Source organism: Martes martes (genome assembly GCF_963455335.1).
Source record: "Martes martes genome assembly, chromosome: 10".
In the NCBI taxonomy this organism is placed as follows: Eukaryota; Metazoa; Chordata; class Mammalia; order Carnivora; family Mustelidae; genus Martes; species Martes martes.
This window is the reverse complement of record NC_137898.1, coordinates 96,066,928-96,088,761: the sequence shown is the minus strand read 5'-3', so window position 1 is coordinate 96,088,761 and position 21,834 is coordinate 96,066,928. Positions and strand designations below refer to the sequence as shown.

General features: G+C 37.3%; 1 protein-coding gene across 2 annotated transcripts in view; it reads left to right on the top strand.

Annotated features, from left to right (window-relative positions):
• The window catches only part of CCDC15 (coiled-coil domain containing 15), a 78,582-nt gene that overhangs the window by 29,686 nt on the left and 27,062 nt on the right, over positions 1-21,834 (top strand). For both annotated transcript variants that reach the window (XM_080815846.1, XM_080815845.1), the window contains 2 exons: positions 72-164; positions 2,420-2,523. In XM_080815846.1, coding sequence (XP_080671972.1) covers positions 72-164; positions 2,420-2,523 — 197 coding nt within the window. The remainder of the gene's footprint in view (positions 1-71; positions 165-2,419; positions 2,524-21,834) is intronic.

Genomic DNA, 21,834 nt, shown 5'->3' with positions numbered 1-21,834 from the left:
AAAATATCAAAAGCACATACAGGTCTTGCTTTTGCCAATTTTGTCACTTTGTGTGACTGTGCTTCTAACAGGTTTATGATGGATATCAATCAAGATCGAACACTGAATTTCAAATTCCGCTGACACTCCAGTCTGGAGTAGATCAGGAAGAAGATAAGAGAGAGGTATGCAATGTTAATTGCTTCTGAACACCAGTATTTCTACTATAAAAGTATGTGTGAAATTGGGAAGGATTTACTGTGTTCTTACACATTAAGAGCCAATACTACAAATTCCATGGATAAAGGAAGGAAGTTACTTGAGTCATTATAATATGTTGAACTTTTCTTTCAAACTTCTAGGATTTGGGATATCGATGTGAAATCAGATATCTGATCCCAGTGAATTTTTTCCATTAGTGGGCATTTGTCACAATAACTTAAAGGAAAAGTTTTAACTCATGACTTCCTTTTTTTTTTCCTTCTCAATCTAAAGTTGGGTTAAGCCAACTTTTTTTTTTAATTTAATTTTATTTTTTCAGTGTTTCAAGATTCGTTGTTTATGCACCACACCCAGTGCTCCATGCGATACGTGTCCTCCTTAATACCCACCACCAGGCTCACCTAACTACCACGCCCCTCCCCTCCAAAACCCTCAGATTGTTTCTCAGAGTCCACAGTCTCTCATGGCTCGTTTTCCCCTCTGATTTCCCCCAATTCACTTTTCCTTTCTTTCCCCTAATGTCCTCTGTGTTATTCCTTATGCTTCACAAGTAAGTGAAACCATATGATAATTGACTCTCTTTGCTTGACTTATTTCACTCAGCATAATCTCTTCTAGTCCCTTCCATGTTGATACAAAAGTTGGGTATTCATCCTTTCTGATGGAAGCATAATACTCCATTGTATACAGTTTTTAACACTGCCATTGTGCCAGAATCAGATGTGGAGCTTTTTTCAAAATACAAATACCTGAACCCAAACAGATATACTGATCAGTATATTGAAAGGTAGGTTTGGGGCATCTGTGTTTTTAAAAAAATTACCACTGGTGCTTGTGATGGCCTCAATATTAAGAGCCAGCTATTAGACTTTTAATAATTTTTACCAAAAGGATATAAGCTACTCAAAGGGCAAAAACATGTCCATGTATACATTAGTGCCCTTTAAGTAGCTTTTGTCCTTAAAAGAGAATATATAAACCCAGAACATAAACCCAAAGGGCAACAGCACTTGCTTTTTTTTTTTTAATTTTTAAATTTTTTAATAAACGTATTATGTATTATTAGCCCCAGGGGTACAGGTCTGTGAATCACCAGGTTTACACACTTCACAGCACTCACCATAGCACATACCCTCCCCAATGTCCATAACCCCACCACCCTCTCCCTACGCCCCTCCCTCCGGCCCCCCTCAGTTTGTTTTGTGAGATTAAGAGTCTCTTATGATTTGTCTCCCTCCCGATCCCATCTTGTTTCGTTTATTCTTTTCCTACCCCCCAAGCCCCCCAAGTTGCATCTCCACTTCCTCATATCAAAGAGATCATATGATAGTTGTCTTTCTCTGATTGACTTATTTCGCTAAGCGTAATACCGTCTAGTTCCATCCACGTCGTTGCAAATGGCAAGATTTCATTTCTTTTGATGGCTGCATAGTATTCCATTGTATATCCACATCTTCTTTATCCATTCATCTGTCGGTGGACATCTAGGTTTTTTCCATAGTTTGGCTATTGTGGACATTGCTGTATAGCACTTGCTTTTATTATACTTGCTCCCTTCCTTTGGGAGAGAGAATCCCAAGCAGGCTCATACCTAGCATGAACCCGATGTGAGCCTTGATCTTACAACCCTGAGATTATGACCTGAGCTGAAATCAAGAGTCAGATGCTTAACTGCCTAAGCCACTCAGGCGCCCTTGTACTTGTTCCCTTTGAAAGTTTGGTGCTCAGATAGTCCTCAGTCCTTCCCTCTTTCCTACCATATGAGGCTAGGCTTAGAGTATTCTTTCGTGATGTGGTTTTAATTTTGAAAATTTAAAGGGACTATTGTTCTTTTATAAAATACCTCTCCCATTCTTTCTTTGGCCCTGCTTCAATGGTACTTATTACTTGGGAACACAGAGTAAATATAGTAATATATCTTATCATACCAAATGTAGTCATTTCCTCAAGTACTGTTGACAAAGGACTGGACTAAGGGCAAGCTAAATTAGTACTTATTTCTCTGATTTATCTATACTATCGAATAGCTATGTGCTTGAGAATATAAAACTTTTTCTGTATATGATATTATCCTAGGTCACCATAAAATAGAAGGAAATTAAGGACTGAATTCCGTGTGTCTTTTGTATCATCTAGTTTATATATGGCACAAGGATATTTTCCTTCCTTGGAAAGTCCTCAGAGCAGAATCTTAACATTTTCAACTTCTTTCCTTTAGCGTCAAAAGCAATACCTGAGATACAGACGACTTTTCATGGATATTGAAAGAGAACAAGTAAAAGAACAACAAAGGCAAAAAGAACATCAGAAGAAAGTTGAAAAGTAAGTTCTTTGATTCTTAATGTGAGCCTTAAATTAGCAGTTAAGATGATTTTGAAAGCCAAGTTTTAGAAATAATCAGGTGGTTTTGGCTTCTGATCCATAGTGTAAACTGTTTTTTATCTGGATAGAAGTATGAAAGGTAGTTAAGAGCTATGTTTTTTTTAAGAGACTTTTTTTTTTTTTTGGAAGAGTTGTAAGATTGAAGCAAAATTAAGCAGAAAGTACAGAGAGTTTACATGGTATACATGGACTATCTCCTCTACTGTCAACATCCTGAATCACAGTGGTACAGTTGTTACAACTGGTAAACCTCCATTCCATTAACACACTATAAACCGTATTTTACTTTGGGATGCACTTAATATATTAACATATAATGTATTATTTGTTTCAGGAGTACAGACAGGTCTGTGAATCATCAGTCTTACATAACTCACAGCACTTACCATAGCACATACCCTCCCCAGTGTCCATCACACAGCCACTCTATCCCTCCCACCACCCTCCCCTCCAGCAGCCCTCAGCTTGTTTCCTGAGATTAAGAGTCTTTTAAGGTTTGTCTCCTTCCCCAGTTTTGGGATCCACTCTTGGTGTTATACATTCTTCCAGATTTTGACAAATGGATAATGACTTGTATCCACATAATATAATATACAGAATCATTTTACTGCCCTAAAAATGCTTCGTGCTCCACCCATTCATCTTTCCTCCCAGCCCATGGCAACTACTGATCTTTTTATTGTCTCCATTGTTTTGCCATTTCCAGAATATCATATAGTGGGTATAAAATACATAGCCTTCTCAAATTGTCAATCTTCCACTTAGTAAAATGCATTTAAATTTCTTCTGATACCTTTTCATGATTTGACAGCTCATTTTTTTTTAAAGATTTATATTTATTTATTGAGAGAGAGAGAATGAGAGAGAGAGAGAGAGAACGAGAGAGAGCACAAGACGGGAGGGTCAGAGGGAGAAGCAGACTCCCTGCCGAGCAGGGAGCCCAATGCGGGACACCAGGATCATGACCTGAGTCGAGGCAGTCCCTTAACCAACTGAGCCACCCAGGTGCCCTCACTTCTTTTTAGTGTGGAGTAATATTCTGTTGTCTGGTTGTACTACAGTTTTGTTTCTCCATTCACCTTCTGAAGGAATCTTGGTTTCTTCAAAGTTACGGCAGTTATAAATAAAGCTGCTTTAAATATCCATGTGCAAGATTCATGTGGGTGTATGTTTTCACCTCATTTGGGTAAATACCAAGTAGTATGTTTGCTAGATAAAAGGGTAAGAATACCTTTACTTTTGAAAGAAACTGCCAAATTTTATTCCAAAGTGGCTGTACCATTTTGCATTTCTGTGAGCAACAAACAAAAGTTCCTGTTGCTCCAGATCTTCTCCAGCATTTGGTGTTATCATTGTTTTGGGTTTTGGCCATTCTAACAGTTGTGTAATAGTATCTCGTTGTTTCAATGTGCAATTCCCTAATGACGTAGGATGTGGAGCATCTTTTCATATGCTTATTAGCCATCTGTACATTTTCTTTGGTGAAGTATCTGTTTAGGTCTTTGGCTCATTTTTTAATTGGGTTATTTATTTTCTTATTCTTGAATTTTAAGAGTTCTTTGTAGTTTTGGATAATAGTCCTTTATCAATTTTTTTTTTTTTTTATAAATACTTTCCCTCATCTGCGGCTTTAATTTTCGTTCTTTTGACACTGGCTTCTGAAGAGCGAAAGATTTTAATTTTAATGAAGTCCAGCTTGCAATTATTTTTTTTTAATGTATCATGCCTTAGGTACTGTACCTAAAAAATTGTTGCCATATTCAAAGTCACCTAGATTTTCTTTCTTTCTTTTTTTTTTTTTTTAAGATTTTTACTTATTTGACAGAGAGAGACACAGTGAGAGAGGGAACACAAGCTGGGGGAGTGGGAGAGGGAGAAGCAGGCTCCCTGCTGAGCAGGGAGCCTGATGTGGGGCTTGATCCTAGGACCCTGGGATCATGACCTGAGCTGAAGGCCGATGCTCAATGACCGAGCCACCCAGGTGCCCCTCCTTTTTTTTTTTTTTTTTTTTTAAGATTTTATTTATTTGAGAGAGAGTGTGAGATAGAGAGAGCGTGAGATAGAGAGAGCACGAGTGGGGAATGGGGGAGGATGGAGGGGCAGAGGGAAAGGGACAAGCATGTTCCCCACTGAGCAGGGAGCCCAGCTGGATCTCAGGACTCTGGGATCATGATCTGAGCCAAAGGCAGGCACTTAACCGACTGAACCACCCAGGCCCTCACCTAGATTTTCTTTTGTGTTATCTTCTAAGAATTTTATCATTTTGTGTTTTACATTTAGTTCAGTGATCCATTTTGAGTTAATTTTTGTAAGGGGTGTAAGGTCTGTGTTTGGATTCATTTTTCTGCACAGCTGTTCCTACCCTATTTGTTGAAAAGACTATCTCTGCTCCATTGTATTGCTTTTGCTCCTTTGTCAAAGCTCGGTTAACTATATTTATGCAGGTCTATTTCTGGGCTCTCTGTTCTGTTCCACTGACCTATTTGTCAATTCTTTTGTCAATACTACACTGTCTTAAGAGAGAAATGATGCCTATGAGAGACTCACTTTTGCTTTCAGGACACATATAGGCTGAAAGTGAAGGGATAGAGAAAGATACTCCATGCAAATGAGCACCAAAGTAGTGTGGGAGTGTCTATCCTTATATCAGACAAAATACATTTTAAGTTGAAAGCATCACAATAGACAAAGAAGGTCATTATATAATCATAAAGGGGTAAATTTATCAGGATGGTATAACAATTATAAATATTTATGCACCCAACATCAGAGTATTTAAACATAGTGCTCGCTTTGGCAGCACATGTACAGAGTACCTAAACATGAAGCAGATACTAACAGAACTGAAAGGAGAAATAAACAGCAGTACAATAATAGTAGGAGACTTTAGTATCCTCCCTTAAACAATGGATAGATCATGCAGACAGAAAATTAATAAGGAAACATTGGTTTTGAACAACCTTAAAGACCAAATAGATCTAACAGACATATACAGAACAATCTATCTAACAGTAGCAGAACACACTTTCTTCTCAAGAACACACAGGACATTCTTCAAGGTAGATCATATGCCACATATAGGCCACAACCCAAGTCTTAACAAATTCAGGCAGACTGAAATTATATCAGGTATCTCTTCCAAACACATTGGTATGAAAGTAGAAATCAGTAATGAAGAAAAATTGAAAATTCACAAATACATGAAAATCAAGTAGCACACTTGTGAACAACCAATGGATCAAAGAAGAAATAAAGGAGAAATAAAATGTTTAGACAACAAAAATGGAAACACAACATACCAAAACGTATGGTATGCAGCAAAAGCAGCTCTAAGAAGAAAGTTTATATGTACAAGATGCCTTCAAAGAAAAAAGATCTCAGTCTACGGCCATACCACCCTGAATGCACCCGATCTCGTCTGATCTCGGAAGCTAAGCAGGGTCGGGCCTGGTTAGTACTTGGATGGGAGAAAAAAAATCTCAAATAAATAACCTAATCTTACAACTCAGGAACTAGAAAAAGATGAGCAAACTAAGCCCAAAGTTAGTCAGAAGGAAGAAATTAATAAAGATTATAGCAGAAATAGAGAATAGAAAAAAAAATAGAAAAGATCAATGATACTAAGAGTTGGTTTTTTGAAAAGATAAACAAAATTGAAATGCTTAGCTAGATTAACCAAGGGAAAGAAAAAAAAAGAAAAGCAAATAAAATTGTAAACAAAAGAGAAGACATTACAGCTGATACCATAGAAACACCTAGATTGGGCAACCTAGAAAAAAAAAGGATAAATTTCTGGAAATGTGCAACCTATCCAGACTGAAATATGAAGAAATAGAAAATCTAAACAGACGAATTGCAAGTAAGGAGTTTGAATCAGTAATCAAAAACTTCCCAAGAAACAAAAGTCCTGGACCTGGCTTCACTGGTGAATTCTACCAAACATTTAAAGAAGAATTAACACCAGTCCTCAAATTCTTCCAAAAAACTGAAGAGAAGGGAACACTTTGCAACTCATTACAAGGTCTACCCTGATACCAAAACCAGACAAGGTCACTACAGGAAAAGAAAATTACAGGTCAGTATCCCTGATGAACATTGATGTAAAAAGTCTCAACAAAATATTAACAAACTGAATTCAACAGTACATTAAAAGGATCCTATACCAGGATCAAGTGGGATTTATTCCAAGGATGCAAGGAAGGTTCAGCCAGTATAGATCAATCAATATGATACAACTGCATTAACAAAATGAGGCATAAAGATCGTGTGATCATCTTAATAGATGCAGAAAAAGCGTTTGAGAAAATTCAATATCCATTTTTGGTAAAAACTCTTCAACAAACTGGTACAGAGGGAATGTACCTCAGCATAGTAAATCCCAACATGACAAACCTACAGCTATCACACTGCACAGTGAAAAGTGGAAATCATGGGTTGCCTGGGTGGCTCAGTCAGTGAAGTGTCTGACTTCTGGTTTCATCTCAGGTCATGATCTCATGGCTCTTGAGATTGAGTCTCTGTAGGGACCCATGCTCAGTGGGGAGTCTGCTAGAAGATTCTCTTCCCTTTCCCCTCCCCCAACTCACAAGTGTGCTCTCACTCTCTCTCAAGTAAATCTTAAAAAGAAAAGAAAAGAAAAGATCTTTTCCTTTAAGATCAGAACAAAACAAGGATGCCTACTCTCCTCACTTATATTCATCCTAGCCAGAGCATTTAAGAGAAAAAGAAATAAAAGGTATCCAAATTAGAAAGGAATAATGAAACTGTAACTGTTTGCAGAAGACATGATATTATATTTGGAAAACCCTAAAGACTCTGCCAAAAACTTGTTAGAACTAATAAATGAATTCAGTAATTCCTGTATTTTTCAGGATACAAAATCAATTTACAACAATCAGTTGTGTTTCTGTATACTAACAATGAACTATGAGAAAGATGAATTAAGAAAATAATCCTGTTTACAATAGCATCAAAAAGAATAAAATACTTAGGAAAAAATCTAACCAAGGAAGGTAAAGATCTGTATACTGAAAGTTAAAACATTGATGAAAGAAATTGAAGATGACACAAATAAATGGAAAGCTCATAAATTGGAAGAATTAGTATTGTTAAAATGTTCATGATATCAAATAATATACAGAGTTAATGCAGTTCCTATCAAAGTTCTAAAGCAGAAATAGAAAAAACAATGCTATGGTGCTTGGGTGGCTTAGTTTGTTAAGTGACTGCCTTCTGCTCCGGTCATGATCCTGGAGTCCCAGGATCAAGTCCCGCATTGGGCTCCCTGCTCAACGGGGAGCCTGCTTCTCCCTCTGACCCTCCCCCCTCTCATGCTCTTGCTCTCTCTCTCAAATAAATAAGTAAATAAATAAATCTTTAGGAAAAAAGGGAAGAAAAAAATACTAATTTCTAAAATCTGTATGGAACCACAAAAGACCCTGAATAGTGAAAGAAATCTTTTCTTTTTAAAGATTTATTTGAGAGAGCGAGAGAGAGTGCATACTTAGGTACACACACGTGCACATGATAGGGGAGGGGCAGAGAGAGAGAAAGAATCCCCAACAGATTCCCCACTGAGTGTGGACCCCCCCCCCCCACCCTGGCCCAAAGCAGTGCTGGATCCCATGACCCTGAGATCATGACCTGAGAGAAAATCATGGGTTAGATGCTCAAGTGACTGAGCCACCCAGGCTCCCCAGTGAAAGAAATCTTGAGAAAGTAGAACAAAACTGGAAGCATCATGCTTCCTGATTTCAAGCTATAGTACAAAGCTGTAGTAATCAGAACAGTATGGTAGTCACATTAAACAGATACATAGATTAGTGGGACAGAATAAAGAGCCCAGAAATAAGTCAGTTAATTTATAGCAGTGCAGTCAAGAATATACAATGGGAAAAGGATAGTCTCTTCAATAAATGGTGTTGGGAAAACTGGATATCTGTATGCAAAAGAATGAAAGTGGCCTCTAACTTACTCCATCAAAAATCTACCCAAAATGGATTAAAGACTTGAGCATAAGACCTGAACCTTTAAAACTATTGGAAGAAAACAAAGGAGTAAGCTCCCTGACTTTGGTCTTGGCAGTGATTTTTGAATATGACATTGTAAGTACAAGCCACAAAGCAAAAAGAGTCAAGTGGGACTATATCAAATGAAGACTTCACTCAGCACACCAAAGAAGACGATCAACAAAATGAAAAGACAACCTGTGGGATAGGAGAAAATATTTGAAAAGTATATACCTGATAAGGTGATTATATGAGGAACTTACACAGTTCAATAGGGAAAAAAAAAAAAAAATCAAACAGCCCAATTAAAAAATGGTCAAAGGACCTAAATAGACATTTTTCCAGAAGACATACAGATGACCAATAGGTACATGAAGAGTTGCTCAATATCACTAATCAACAGGGGAATGCAAATCAAAACCATAATGAGATACCACCCCATGCCCGTTTGAATGGCTGTTATATGAAAAACAAGAGATAGGTGTTGGCAAGGATGTAGAAAAAAGGAAAACTTGTACACTATTGGTGGGAATGTAAATTAGTGCAGCTACTATGGAAAACAGTGTGGAGATTCCTCAAAAAATTAAAAACAGAACTACTGTATGATCCAAAAATCCCACTTGTGAAGGAGATGAAATCACTGTCTCACAGAGGTATTTGCACCCCCATGTTCATTGCAGCATTATTCACAATGGCTAGGACATGGAAACAACTTAAGTGTCTGTCAGCAGATGAATGAATAAAGAAAATGTGGTACATCTATAATGGAATATTATTCAGCTACAAAAAATGAAAATCCTGCCATTTCTGACATGAATGAATGTTGAGGTATTATGCTAAATAAAATAAATCAGAGAAAGAAATACTTTATGACCTTACTTATATGGGAACTCTAAAAAAAATGAACTCATTAAAACAGGGGTAGATTGGTGTTTGCCAGAACCAGGGAGGGATATGTGTGGGGGTTATGAGATGTTGGCAAAAGGCTGCAGACTTTAGTTATAGGATAAAGGAGCTCTGGGGATCTAATAAAGTACATTGTGGTGACTGTCACTACAGTACTTGAAGTTTGCTAAGAGAGTAGATTTTAAATGTTCTCATCACACACACAAACAAAAGGTAACTGTGGAGTGATAAAAGTGTTAACTAATATCATGGTAATCAGTTCATACTATATATATAAGAAATCATTGATATATATAGTACACCTTAAAGTTACACAATATTTTTGTCAGTTATCTCTCAGTAAAGCAAGGGGGGGGGGTGGAATGTGGGTTTGAAAACAAGGACTTCACTTCTTATCCACATTTGAGAGTGAGTCTGCATTTATTCAGCAAACATTAATCTGGCACTTTCATATGAGACTGTCCTAGACATAGGCCTTACAAAGATAAATAAAATGTGGTTCCTTTTCTTGAGGAATTCATACCCCAAGATGGATGGGGGCATAACTGCATGCAAGTAAGTAGTATAATTATTACAATAGAAGAAGTAGGTACAGAGTTCCAGAGAATACAGAAGTGGGATTACCGATTCCATCTGGAAAGTTAGAGAAATTATTACATTCAGTTGGGTCTAGATGGATAAATATGTGTTTACTGGGGAAGCTAATAAAATGGTGATGTCGAAAAATCAGCATTAAATGGAGAGTGGAAGCAAATAATAGTGTTCATGCAGAGTTTTATAATTTTGAAGGGCTTTCATATATTATTTCATTTGGTATTTTTTTTTAAAGATTTTATTTATTTATTTGACAGACAGAGATCACAAGTAGGCAGAGAGGCAGACAGAGAGGGGGAAGCAGACTCCCTGCTGAGCAGAGAGCCTGATGCGGAACTCGATCCCAGGACCCTGGGATCACGACCCGAGCCGAAAGCAGAGGCTTTAACCCACTGAGCCACCCAGGTTCCCTCATTTGGTATTTTTTGACAAACATTTGTTGAGAGTCTGGCACATGCCAGGTACTGCATTATATGCTGAGAATATGAAATGTAAACATGTGGCAGGATAGTAGTGGTTCATAGCACAGGCTTGGAATCAAATAGTCTTGGGTTTGAATTTGCAACTTATTAGATGTGTAACCTTCAGCATGTTTCTTTACCTCTGAGATTCAATATTTTTAATTATAAAATGAGGATTATAATCCCTGTCTCCTAGGTTGTTGATAGAATTAAATGGAGAAATATATGTAAAATACTTAACATTGTATTTGGCATTTAATAAAATCATGGTAAATAGTACCTATTATGACCATGATGGTGGTGGTGGTGGTGGTGGTGGTGATGATGATAATGATGGTGATAAAAATGATGGGAAATAGGATGAGCACCAAGGGAGGCCAGACAAATGGAGAAAAGGAGATGAAAATAGTAATTATAATGCTATATGAGAAGTAAGACAGGGAGACAGTCTAGGGAGGTCAAGAAAGGCTTTATATATAGATGGGTTAGTACTCAAGCTGGGTCTTGAAGCATGAATTGGAATTTGCTAGATGGTCATGGACATAGTATGAAAGTTTAAGATATGTGTTGGAAACTGTGAGAACTTGGGGCGGCTAAATGGGTGGAAGTGAAGTGGCAGAGGGGCTATCAAAATGCTCTTGAAATATTTTAAGGCATAAGTCTTGTCAGATTTGTATTTTAGAAAGATCATTTTGATAGCAGTACAGAATGGTCTGGAGAGGACAGAAAACTGAGGCAAAGAGTCTAGTTAACTAGTAAGTTATTTTAGTAGCTGAGGTAGACAGTGATGGGAACATTGGGAACAGAGAGTCATATATTTAATAAAATTTAAGAAATAGAATTCATAGGAGTCAGTGACCAGTTGGGTTTGGTGTTGACAGCAGTCAAAGGTAGTTTCTAAATTTATTCTTGGATAGCTAAATGAATGGTAGTACCATTAACATAGGGAGGTGATGCCCAAAGAAGAACTAGATTTGATAGAAAGCTAGCAGGTTCAATTTAGGACATTGAGTGTGAGAAGCCTGTGGAACATTATGTGAGGACTGACTTATACACATTTGGAAATAAGAAACTAGAATTCTGGGGTGCCTGGGTGACTCAGTGGGTTAAAGACTCTGCCTTCGGCTCGGGTCATGATCCCAGGGTCCTGGGATTGAGCCCTGCATCAAATCGAGCTCTCTGCTCAGCGGGGAGCCTGCTTCCCTTCCTCTCTCTGCCTGCCTCTCTGCCTACTTGTGATATGTCTGTCAAATAAATAAATAAAATCTTAAAAAAAAAAAAAGGAAACTAGAATTCTGGCAGCAGTGAGAACGAAAGATTCTTTAGGAATTTTCAATATTTGTTTCAGCATGAATTAGGACCAAGCATAGAGCTACTTCTGGGGCATAGATAATTAAGAGGCGCTTTTATTGGTCTTCAGGCACTGAATTAATAAAATTAGAGACTTTGAGGGGGCTCAAACACTTTGAGGGGTCTCAAGACATTTGCCACTGTCTAAATTTGTGCAATAAAGAAGGCTGAAGGTGGGGCACCTGGGTGGCTCAGTCAATTAAGCCTCTGCCTTTGGCTTAGGTCATGATCTTGGGGTCCTGGGGTTGGGTCCCATGTTGGGCTCTCCATTCAGCAGGGAGTCTGCTTTTCCCTCCAGCTCTGTTCCTTCCCCCTGCTTGTGCTCTCTCAAATCAATCAATCAATCCACCTTTAAAAAAAAAAAAAAGGCTAGGGGTCTAAGTTGAAAACTTTTAGAAAGCAGAGAGAAATTTTCTATAATCTTATAGTATATGTAGAGTATGTAGAGTTCAGGACCCACCAGGATGAGGTTGGGGGGGTGGGGGGGAGATAAGACCCAGTGAATATACCAGGCTTTCAGTCAACAAGACACCAAAGAGTTCTACAGGAACATGGAGAGTTCGACACTAACAAGATGGTCTAACCAACTGTAGAATAAGCCTTACCCAAACTATAAAGCAGCCTTGATTCTGCTGAGTGCCTGATTGGATTGAGGTGATGAACCCTGCATTCTCTGCCTAGCAGAGATAAGGGTGAACTTTTCTGTCATAGATAACATCACTTGGAGCCTCTGAATTTCTTTTAAAACAACATTCAGCATTCAGTTAGAATTTTTAGGCATGTCAAGAGATAGGACCATATGACCAAAAGCCAAGAGGGAAAGAGACAACAGAAGCAGACTCACAGGTGACACAGATGTTGGTATTAGCAGACAAGGACTTTGAAACAGTTGATTAATACACTTACGTAAATAGAGGAAAAGATGAAGGAAATAATGAAGATATGGAGAATTTCACCAGAGAACTGAATCTATAAGATAGGATAAACTAGAAAGTCAGGAGTTGACAAATATAATCTCAAAATAGCAACTCAGTAGATACACAATTATATACCACTTCATACTCATTAGAATAGCTTAAAAAAGAAGAAGATGACGACAAACTTAACAGTACCAAATGTTGGCCAGGATGTAGATGAGTTATAACTGATATATTGGTAGTGAAAGTGGAAAAGAGTATGACCACTTTGGAAAACTTCAGATTTTTTTAATATTTAAATATACATCTAGCTCATGACATAGGCCTTTTACTGCTAGATATTTCCTCAAGGAAAATGAAAACATTTATAAAAACACTGAACAGTGAGAGGGTATATTCTTTTTATGTGTCAATGGCACATTTATCAAGATTGATCATATCCTGGGTTATTTTTCAGAGTATGTTTTCTGATTATAGTGATGTTAAGCTAAAAATCAGTAAGCAGTACATCTTAAGAGAATTCTGAGTGAAAGATAAAATTGCGATGGAAGTTATTAGAAAATACTTTGAAGAGAGTAATAATGAAGACAAAACATACCAAAATTTGTTAGAATTAGAAGGAATGTTAGAGCAATTATCAGAAAAAGTAAAAAGGCTAAAAATAAATGTTGTAGCTTTCCATCTTTAAGAAGTTAGGAAAAAATAGCAAATCAAAAAGAAGTCATAAAGAGCAGAAATCAGTGAAATAGAAAACAAATGTACAATGGAGAAAATCAACAAAGCCAACAACTGGTTCTTTGAAAATTTAGTTTTGCCAGGGATATACCACTCTAACTGATCAGTGAAAAAGATAAGAGAGAAAGCCAATATTAGGAATGAAAAGTGAGTCATTACTGCAGAGCCTAGTGATATTAATGATAATAAGAGGACATATGAACAATTCCATGCTAAAAAAATTTGATCATTTTGATGAAATAGACAAATTCCTTTAAAAAAAGGTGGATGCAAGAAGAAATAGAAATCTGACTCATCCTATATCACTTAAAGAAAGTAAATCAGTTATTTTTTAAAAAGATTTTATTTATTTATTTGAGAGAGAGGGCGGGCAAGCATGCTGGAGAATGGACAGAGGGAGAGGAACAGAAAGTCCCATGCAGACTCAGTGCATGGAGCCCAATGCAGGGCTTAGTCCAACGACCCTGAGATCGTGACCTGGGCTCAAATCATGAGTTGAATGCTCAACCGACTGAGCCACTGAGTGCCCCCAAAGTAAATCAGTTATTAAAAATCCTACCAGTTATTAAAAATCCTACCAAAAAGAAAAATTTATGGTCAGGTACAGGCTCAAATGTCTTCCCTAGGGGATCCTTGCCAAATATTTAAGGGAAAAAAAAATACCAAGTTTTACATAAACTATTCTAGAGAATGGAAAACAGGCAAATAATTCCCAAATAATTGTAGAGGCCAGCATAATCTTAATCCCAATTTGATAAGGACATCACGAGAAAGCAGCATTACAGACTGATTTCTCTCATGAACAGAAATGTTAAATTCCAAGTGAAATAGTAGCCCAGTGACCTTTGAGGGGCACTCTTGCATGCCCTTGCCCTTGAAACTTCTGCCTAAGCCTCTGCCTCTTGCCGCAAGACAGCTTTTTTTTTTTTTTTAATATTTTATTTATTTGACAGAGACACAGAGAGAGAGAGAGAGAGAGAGATCACAAGTAGGCAGAGAGGCAGGCAGAGAGAGAGGGGGAGGGAGGCTCCCGGCTGAGTAGAGAGCCTGATGCAGGGCTCGATTCCAGGACCCTGGGATCATGACCTGAGCCAAAGGCAGAGGCTTTAACCCACTGAGCCACCCAGGTGCCCCCCAAGACAACTTCTTAAACACCCCTGAACTTTTCCCAAGCCATGGACCCAATGGTGACAAAGCTTTTTGCAACACTAATGATGATGAAAAAAAAATGACTAAAATAAAATATTCCAAGATATTTAAGAATTATCTTTGGATACTGGAAATAATTTTTTCTGTTTTTTTGAGTCTTTCTTTTGACTTTGAGAGCCTACGCAATATTTGCAGGGGCCCCTTGCTGGTGAATTTCCTGTTTATTTTGTAGTAAAGAGTACAAGGACTACTGAAATTTTTATGTGGCAGTCCACTAGTGAGAATAGTTTCCTTTGAGCTGTTTAATAGTTTCTTTAGTATGTTTCTATTCTCACGTGCTTTTTCTCCCCTTGAGATATAATACTGTTGTCTTAAAAACAGCTTTACAAAAACAGCTGCTGTGAAAGTGTGTGTATGTGTTTTGCATTAGGATAGAAGAGGCTTGGAAAAATCTAGACAGGATTCTATTTAAATATTTCAAGTATCTTTCTATTCTTAATGTTCATTAGGACTATAATTATATAACCTCCCTGGATAACAATTTCAGAATCTAAGGACACTGGCTCTCAAGAAGTTCATTCTTTTATCTAGGCCAGATTTGTCTTACCATAACCTAGTCATTTAGCCATAATTATGACAGATCTGCATCAGAAATTCTTCCAGTTCTATAGTGCCCATATATAAGCATTTTACCAACTCATAAAGCAAAAGAACAGAAATTTAGTTCAGTTCATATAACTGAAGCCAAGATATCCCTGCTGTGGGTGTTTTGTGTCTAACCTAAATCTTCTTATGACATGCCTACCACATGGCATAGACAGTGGGGAATTCTTCTTTAGCTATATGCTGACCTTCTTTGAAAGCTTTTCTGCTTAAGGCTTTTGTTTTATTGCCATTTTCTCACTGGATAATCTTTTTCTTCTTTGATTTATACTCTTGACCCCAGAAAAAGTATGAAGGTCTTTGTCTCACAGATGGCATCAGAAAATTAAACCTGTTGTCAGTCATTTGCAAATAATTAAAAATAATTTTTTTGCTTTTTCCTTGTTGAAGAAACTAGATCGTACATGACTTTTTTTTTTGGCATGGCTATGATTTAACTGAAAGACAAAACCATTTTAGCAACATTCTAAAATGAACATATATCAGCTTTCTATACAGGAATTAATAATAACTGCTTTACCTCAGTTGTTATTGGAGTCAAATGATATGTTTTCATTCATTCATTTCGCAGCAATTTGTTGAGTATCTATTAATTGGTATATATGATAGCTAGACTTAGGGGGTGTGGAAAATGGAAGACATCATCCTACTCCTCAAATATTTTACTAGATAGTTTTCACTCATGAATGGGGAAGCAGATAACTGAATAGATAATTATAATACCATATTTTTGGTACTACAAGACAATATAGCATGTGGTTAAGAACATCCAGAGATGTGTGTTCAGATCCCACCTCTGCTACCTACCAGTTGTGTGACTTTGGGAACGTTACCTCAGTGAGCCTCGCTTTCTTCTCTGTGAAACAGAGATATACTTCATAAAGTTTCTGTGAGGATTAAATGTGGTCACCTGTAAATGTATGTAATCTGGCATAATGTATGCTCAATAAATGTTAGTTGCCATGTATTTAAGGAAAAAATAACATCAAATTTTTCATTATTCCAGAGAATGGAAAACAGGGAATACTCCCCACATAATTATAGAGACCACTATAACCTTACTGCCAACCTGATAAAGACATTACAAGAAAGCAATGTTACAGACTAATTTCTGTTATCAACATAAGTATAAAAATCTCAAGTAAAATAAAACATTTCTTTTAATACTATTAGAAGAAAAAATTGCAAGAATATATGGGGGTATAGAGACTGTGTTTTCAACTCAGAATTGGGGGTATGATTATAGCAGAAGGCTTCCTGGGCTGAGGTTTGAAGGATTAGTAGCAGTGCTATGAGACAAAATTGTAATTGGTCTGGAGAAAAGAGTATATGGGAATCTTAGGTAAAAGCAATAACATTGTAAAAGCAGTGACTTGAGAGAATGTGACACTTCTGAGCTGGATATGATTAGAGGTAAAATAGTGGAAAGAGGCAAGTCTTAAGAAATGAAGACAAGATCATAAACAGCTTTGTATGTCATGAGAAGGGATTTGGATTTTTATCCTGAAAACAGGAGCCACTTAGGGCATTGTAGGGGATTGATGAGGTGATTAAGACTAGATGTTAGGGGATTATTGAAGTATTATACTTAGAAGATGAGAGGTGAAATTGTTTTTTTTTTAAATTATTACATAAAGTCCTTACTGTGTGTCAAGTACTTTACATAGATTATGGTCTCATTTAATTGATACACAATTCTGTAGGATAGTGGTAGCTGCCATTCATTGATTGTTTATAATGTACCAGGCACAGTGTTGAGTGTTTTAGAGACATTAGCTCATTTACTCACTTCAATAACCTTATGAGGTAAATTTTATTGTTCTACAGAAAATGAGCCCTAGAGAAGTTGAGTAATTGCCTAAGATTAAGATCACACTTACCAATGGCAGAACTGGAATTCAATCCCAGATTTATTGGAGTCCATCACCTAACCTCTCTTAAGCCTGTAACACCACCTTTCATATAAGCCAGGGCCAAGGACGCAATGAGGAGGCAATTTTAAGAATGTAAGACAGAGAGTCGGTGAGATTTGTCAGTAGAGAATTCAGGGTTAAGTCCTAGATTTATGGCTTAGGCCAGCAGATAAAATCTAAAACAGATTTGCCTGGGAGGAGGTAGATATAGAGAGGATAAGTTTAGTTTGGGGCATACTGGGTTTAAGGTGCTTAAAGGAAATCCAACTAGAGAATCCAGTAGGAAGTATTATGTTATTTTTAATAATGATTTCAGAAATCACTAAGGAAGAATACTTAGCAGAATCAGGAAGTGAGTAGACAGAAAGGTTGAACAGAAAAACAGGATCAGCAAGCAGTGATTTAGACCTGGTAGATTAGACCTTAATCCTGTTGTGGCAAAGAAGAATATTTCTTTCATGTCTTTGAGATCTAACAGGGCACCTCTTTAACCCCTGAAATAAACCTGTTTTTTAATCTTACAAGCCGAATTCCTTTTATTTGGAAGTATTGGCGTTGGCAAATTTCTGGCTCGGAAAGACAGAAACCATAGAGCCAAAAAGATAGTCCTCATTTTTAGGTTTAGGTTGGTATTTTAGTTTTAACTTTGTAAAGGATTAGTTGTGTGGCCTTATCATATGGAAGATTCATGAGTAACAAGAGTTTTCGAGTTGTTGGAATTGTATGACTATTTTTTAAAAAATTATTTTTACTAGCATAGAATGTATTATTTGCCCCAGAGGTACAGGTATGACTATTTTAAAAAATTTTTTTTAAAGATTTTATTTATTTACTTGAGAGAGAGAGAGTGAATGAGAGAGCACGAAGAGGGGAAAGGGTCAGAGGGAGAAGCAGACTCCTCGCCGAGCAGGGAGCCCGATGCGGGACTCGATCCTGGGACTCCAGGATCATGACCTGAGCTGAAAGCAGTTGCTTAACCAACTGAGCCACCCAGCTACCCCATATGACTATTTTTTAATGCAGTTTGCCTGTGATATCGATTCATCTTGAGGATTCTTTCCAGTGTGTAAATGTTGACCTATACTTGTTTAGTTGTGTCAACACACAGCATAGCAAGTTTGCCAACCAAACTGCAATGTTTTCTATCCCTCCTCTCTTTTACTGAAAGTCTGACACTAGTTTCAGAATACCTTTTGGCATAACTGCTATAGCTGCATTCGCTCCAGTGCTCTGGAAAAAACCAGTACATAGACATGTTGATTTCTGGCCTACTTTAGTTTCTGTTGTGTACCAAATGGAAGTTATATTTACACAAGACGCCCTAAGGTTATCAGAGAAGAATAAGAGCTTATTTACAGAATAATTGTTTATACCAATTTTGTAAGTTAACTTTGTCATTTTTGATTTTATGATTCTTTCTGAAACTACTATATGGCAGTAGTTCTTAACCTTCTAAAAGGTTAAGAATCTCAAAAATCTATCAAAAATACCTTTGAGACAATCAAATGGAGATGTCAAATTGGCAAGTAGTTAAATAGGTTTGAATCTCAGAGCAACTGTCTGATGGAGCTGTAGCTTTAGGAGATACAGATGTTGGTGGGTCTAATTGAAGCAGATGGCATACCTCAAGTCAACCTGGGGAGAAGTTACAGTACAAGAAGTGGAGAATGCCTAGATACGTTGTTTTTCTGCTTATGTACTATGACTTTTGGAAGGCCACAGACTATTTTTAATATCTATTTTCTTTTTGCTCTCTGATAACTTTTGCTTGGGTACAATATTGGTCCCATTGAGAATGTATGTGCTAGATGGATGAAATGACCTGTAGGCCACCATTGACTTTGGAGAGTGTTGTTTTGATGGAGTGATTGATGGGCCTCAGAGCCACATTGGAGTAGTTGAGGAGACCAGGAAATAGAGACAGAAGGTCTAGACAACTCTTACAAGGTGTTTGACGTAAGGAATAGCTAGGGGAGAGAAGGAGGGGCTGAGTCCATCATTTCTAGTAACTGTTCTATTACCAAGATCTACAGTGTCAACATTTGCAAAACAGTGCTGACGTGTTTCCTTAGTTCTTGGTTTACTGGTTTAGAGAATGATTAGTATAGAGAATTATACCAGTAACTAAGCTTTTACATTGTCATTCACTTGGCTCATTTAAATTTCACCATTGAAAACCTCAATTTGATTGATTACCTTCAGAAAAATCTTTTACCACTTGCCTTTTTCACAACATAAGGAGTTACTGAACTAAGCAAATATAAATGTCCTCAAAATACCACTTTTCTTTCCTGGCTGTCTTAGGAATAAGATCTCTATGTCTTTCCCTAGCCAGGAGCACCTTCATGATCTCAGGCTCATCTTTTAGCTTTTGTACTCTTTTAATCTTATCCTGTCATTCTCTTGCATAGTTCACACGCATTGTATCTTAAGAGAGCTGGTTGACGTATATTTTAAAGTTAGTTGTGACTGACTACGTGCCTGTTTTGGCCTTCCACACATTACCTTCCTCATATTCCTGCTACACGGCCTTGCATGCCTTTAAATCTTCATCCTCACTGATAGGAAAACATCTCTCTCTGCCCATGTTGCAATAATGAGATTTCTTACCTCTAACCCTATTATGACTTTTTTTTGCATTGGAGTTTGAATCATACTATAAAAGATGTGTTTATGTTTTATACCCTTTGAGGAATATTCAGTTTAGACTTTGAGTTGGAGCTCAGCGAAGAATGGCAAGTGTGGGGAAACACTTACAAGAAAATCCTTGTTTAAAGTAGCCTTGTCACTGTGCTAGAGATGGCCATATTAGGTGTCAGAATCTGGATGGATTTGAGTTCCATATACAGTACAACTACTGAGTCTCTTGTACTTTTCCAGTGCTTGATCTTTCAGCCTTCGTAGGATGGTTTCCAGGTTTTTAATATATACCTGTATTAATCTAACTTGAAGGCCATAATTCCCCTGGAGTAAATAGCTTGCCATAAATGGATAGAAGCCCAGAATTTTCAGCAGCCCATACTTTGTTGAAGAGGTATGAGTGTGACTTGGCCTCATACTGCTGTTCAGAAAACAATAGCTCTTTTGTTTTGAAAGAATTTTTAACAACTGACATTATCAGCATGTATTTATAAGTTTTAGTCTTTAATCAGTCATATATTTTAACAAACACTCATTACTTAGGTTTTCTGATATTTTTCTCCAGGAACTACTTATTTCCTCTCTACTTATGGGTGAATTTTAAGATTATTTATTTATTTGACAGAGATCACAAGTAGGCAGAGAGGCAGGCAGAGAGAGAGGAGGAAGCAGGCTCCCTGCTGAGCAGAGAGCCTGATGCGGGGCTCGATCCCAGGCCCCTGGGATCAGGACCTGAGCCGAAGGCAGAGGCTTTAACCCACTGAGCCACCCAGGTGCCACTACTTATGGGTGAATTTTAAAAAACAAATAAATACAATTAATGTTCAATAAACTGCATATATTTAAAGTATAAACTTTGATGTTTTGACATATACATATACATATACATATACATATACATATATGAAATCACTACCATAGTCAAGACAGTGAACATATCTGTCATCCCCAAAAGTTTACTCATGCCCTTGGTAGCCCCACTTTTTCTCCCTCCCTGTCTCCACCTCCCTAGGCAACCACTGGTTTGCTTTCTGTCACTGTAGATTAGCTTGCATTTTTTGGAATCATGCTGTTAACCAGACTCCCACGATCAGGTTCTTGAGTCTCAATGTGATAGAAATGAACTTTGAATTGGAGAGAAAGAAAACGGGCAGAGCTTACTGGAGATAGCTTGGATACAAGATAGCTGATAAGAAAGAGGACTGTTTCCCCTGAAGGGATACTGGTTTTTAAAGGCACTTTTCCAAGGGATGAGGGACTAGGACTGGGAAAGTGTCCTTCAGTCCCTGGATCATTATCTTCTGGTCATCATTTGTTAATGGTCGTAAGATAGTTGTAGGTTGCCTTTTGCCATGGTCAGCATTGTTTAGGTTATGGGAAAAACAGAAATACTTGTACAAGCCAACTTTGGATTGTTACTTCTGTGTAAACTGTTTCTTTTGTTTTTGTTCAAATAACCATTACTCTTTAACAGTTGTTATTTGCTCATTTGCTCTTTCTGAGGAGGTATTTGTCCATAAGTGTTTGGAAACTTAACTCTTATAGGCCAATGGCTTTATAGGAATTAATTTCCTTTTGTTTTCCCTATACCGCCTCAATACAACATGTACTCTTGTGCCCATCTCCTTTTACTCAGCATAATTATTTTTAGATTCATCCTTGTTGTAGTATCAAGAGTTCATTCCTTTTAGTTGTGGAACAGTATTCCATTCTATGGATATACCACAATTTATCCATTCATAGCTTGATGGACATTTGGGTTGTTTCCAGTTTGGGGCTGTTAGGAAAAAAGCTGCAATGAACATTCATGCATAAGTTTTTGGAAGTATGATGCCTTTTCTCTTGGGAGTGGAATGGTTGGATCATATGGTAAGTATATGTTTAATTTTTTATAGAAACTGTCAGACTGTTTTCC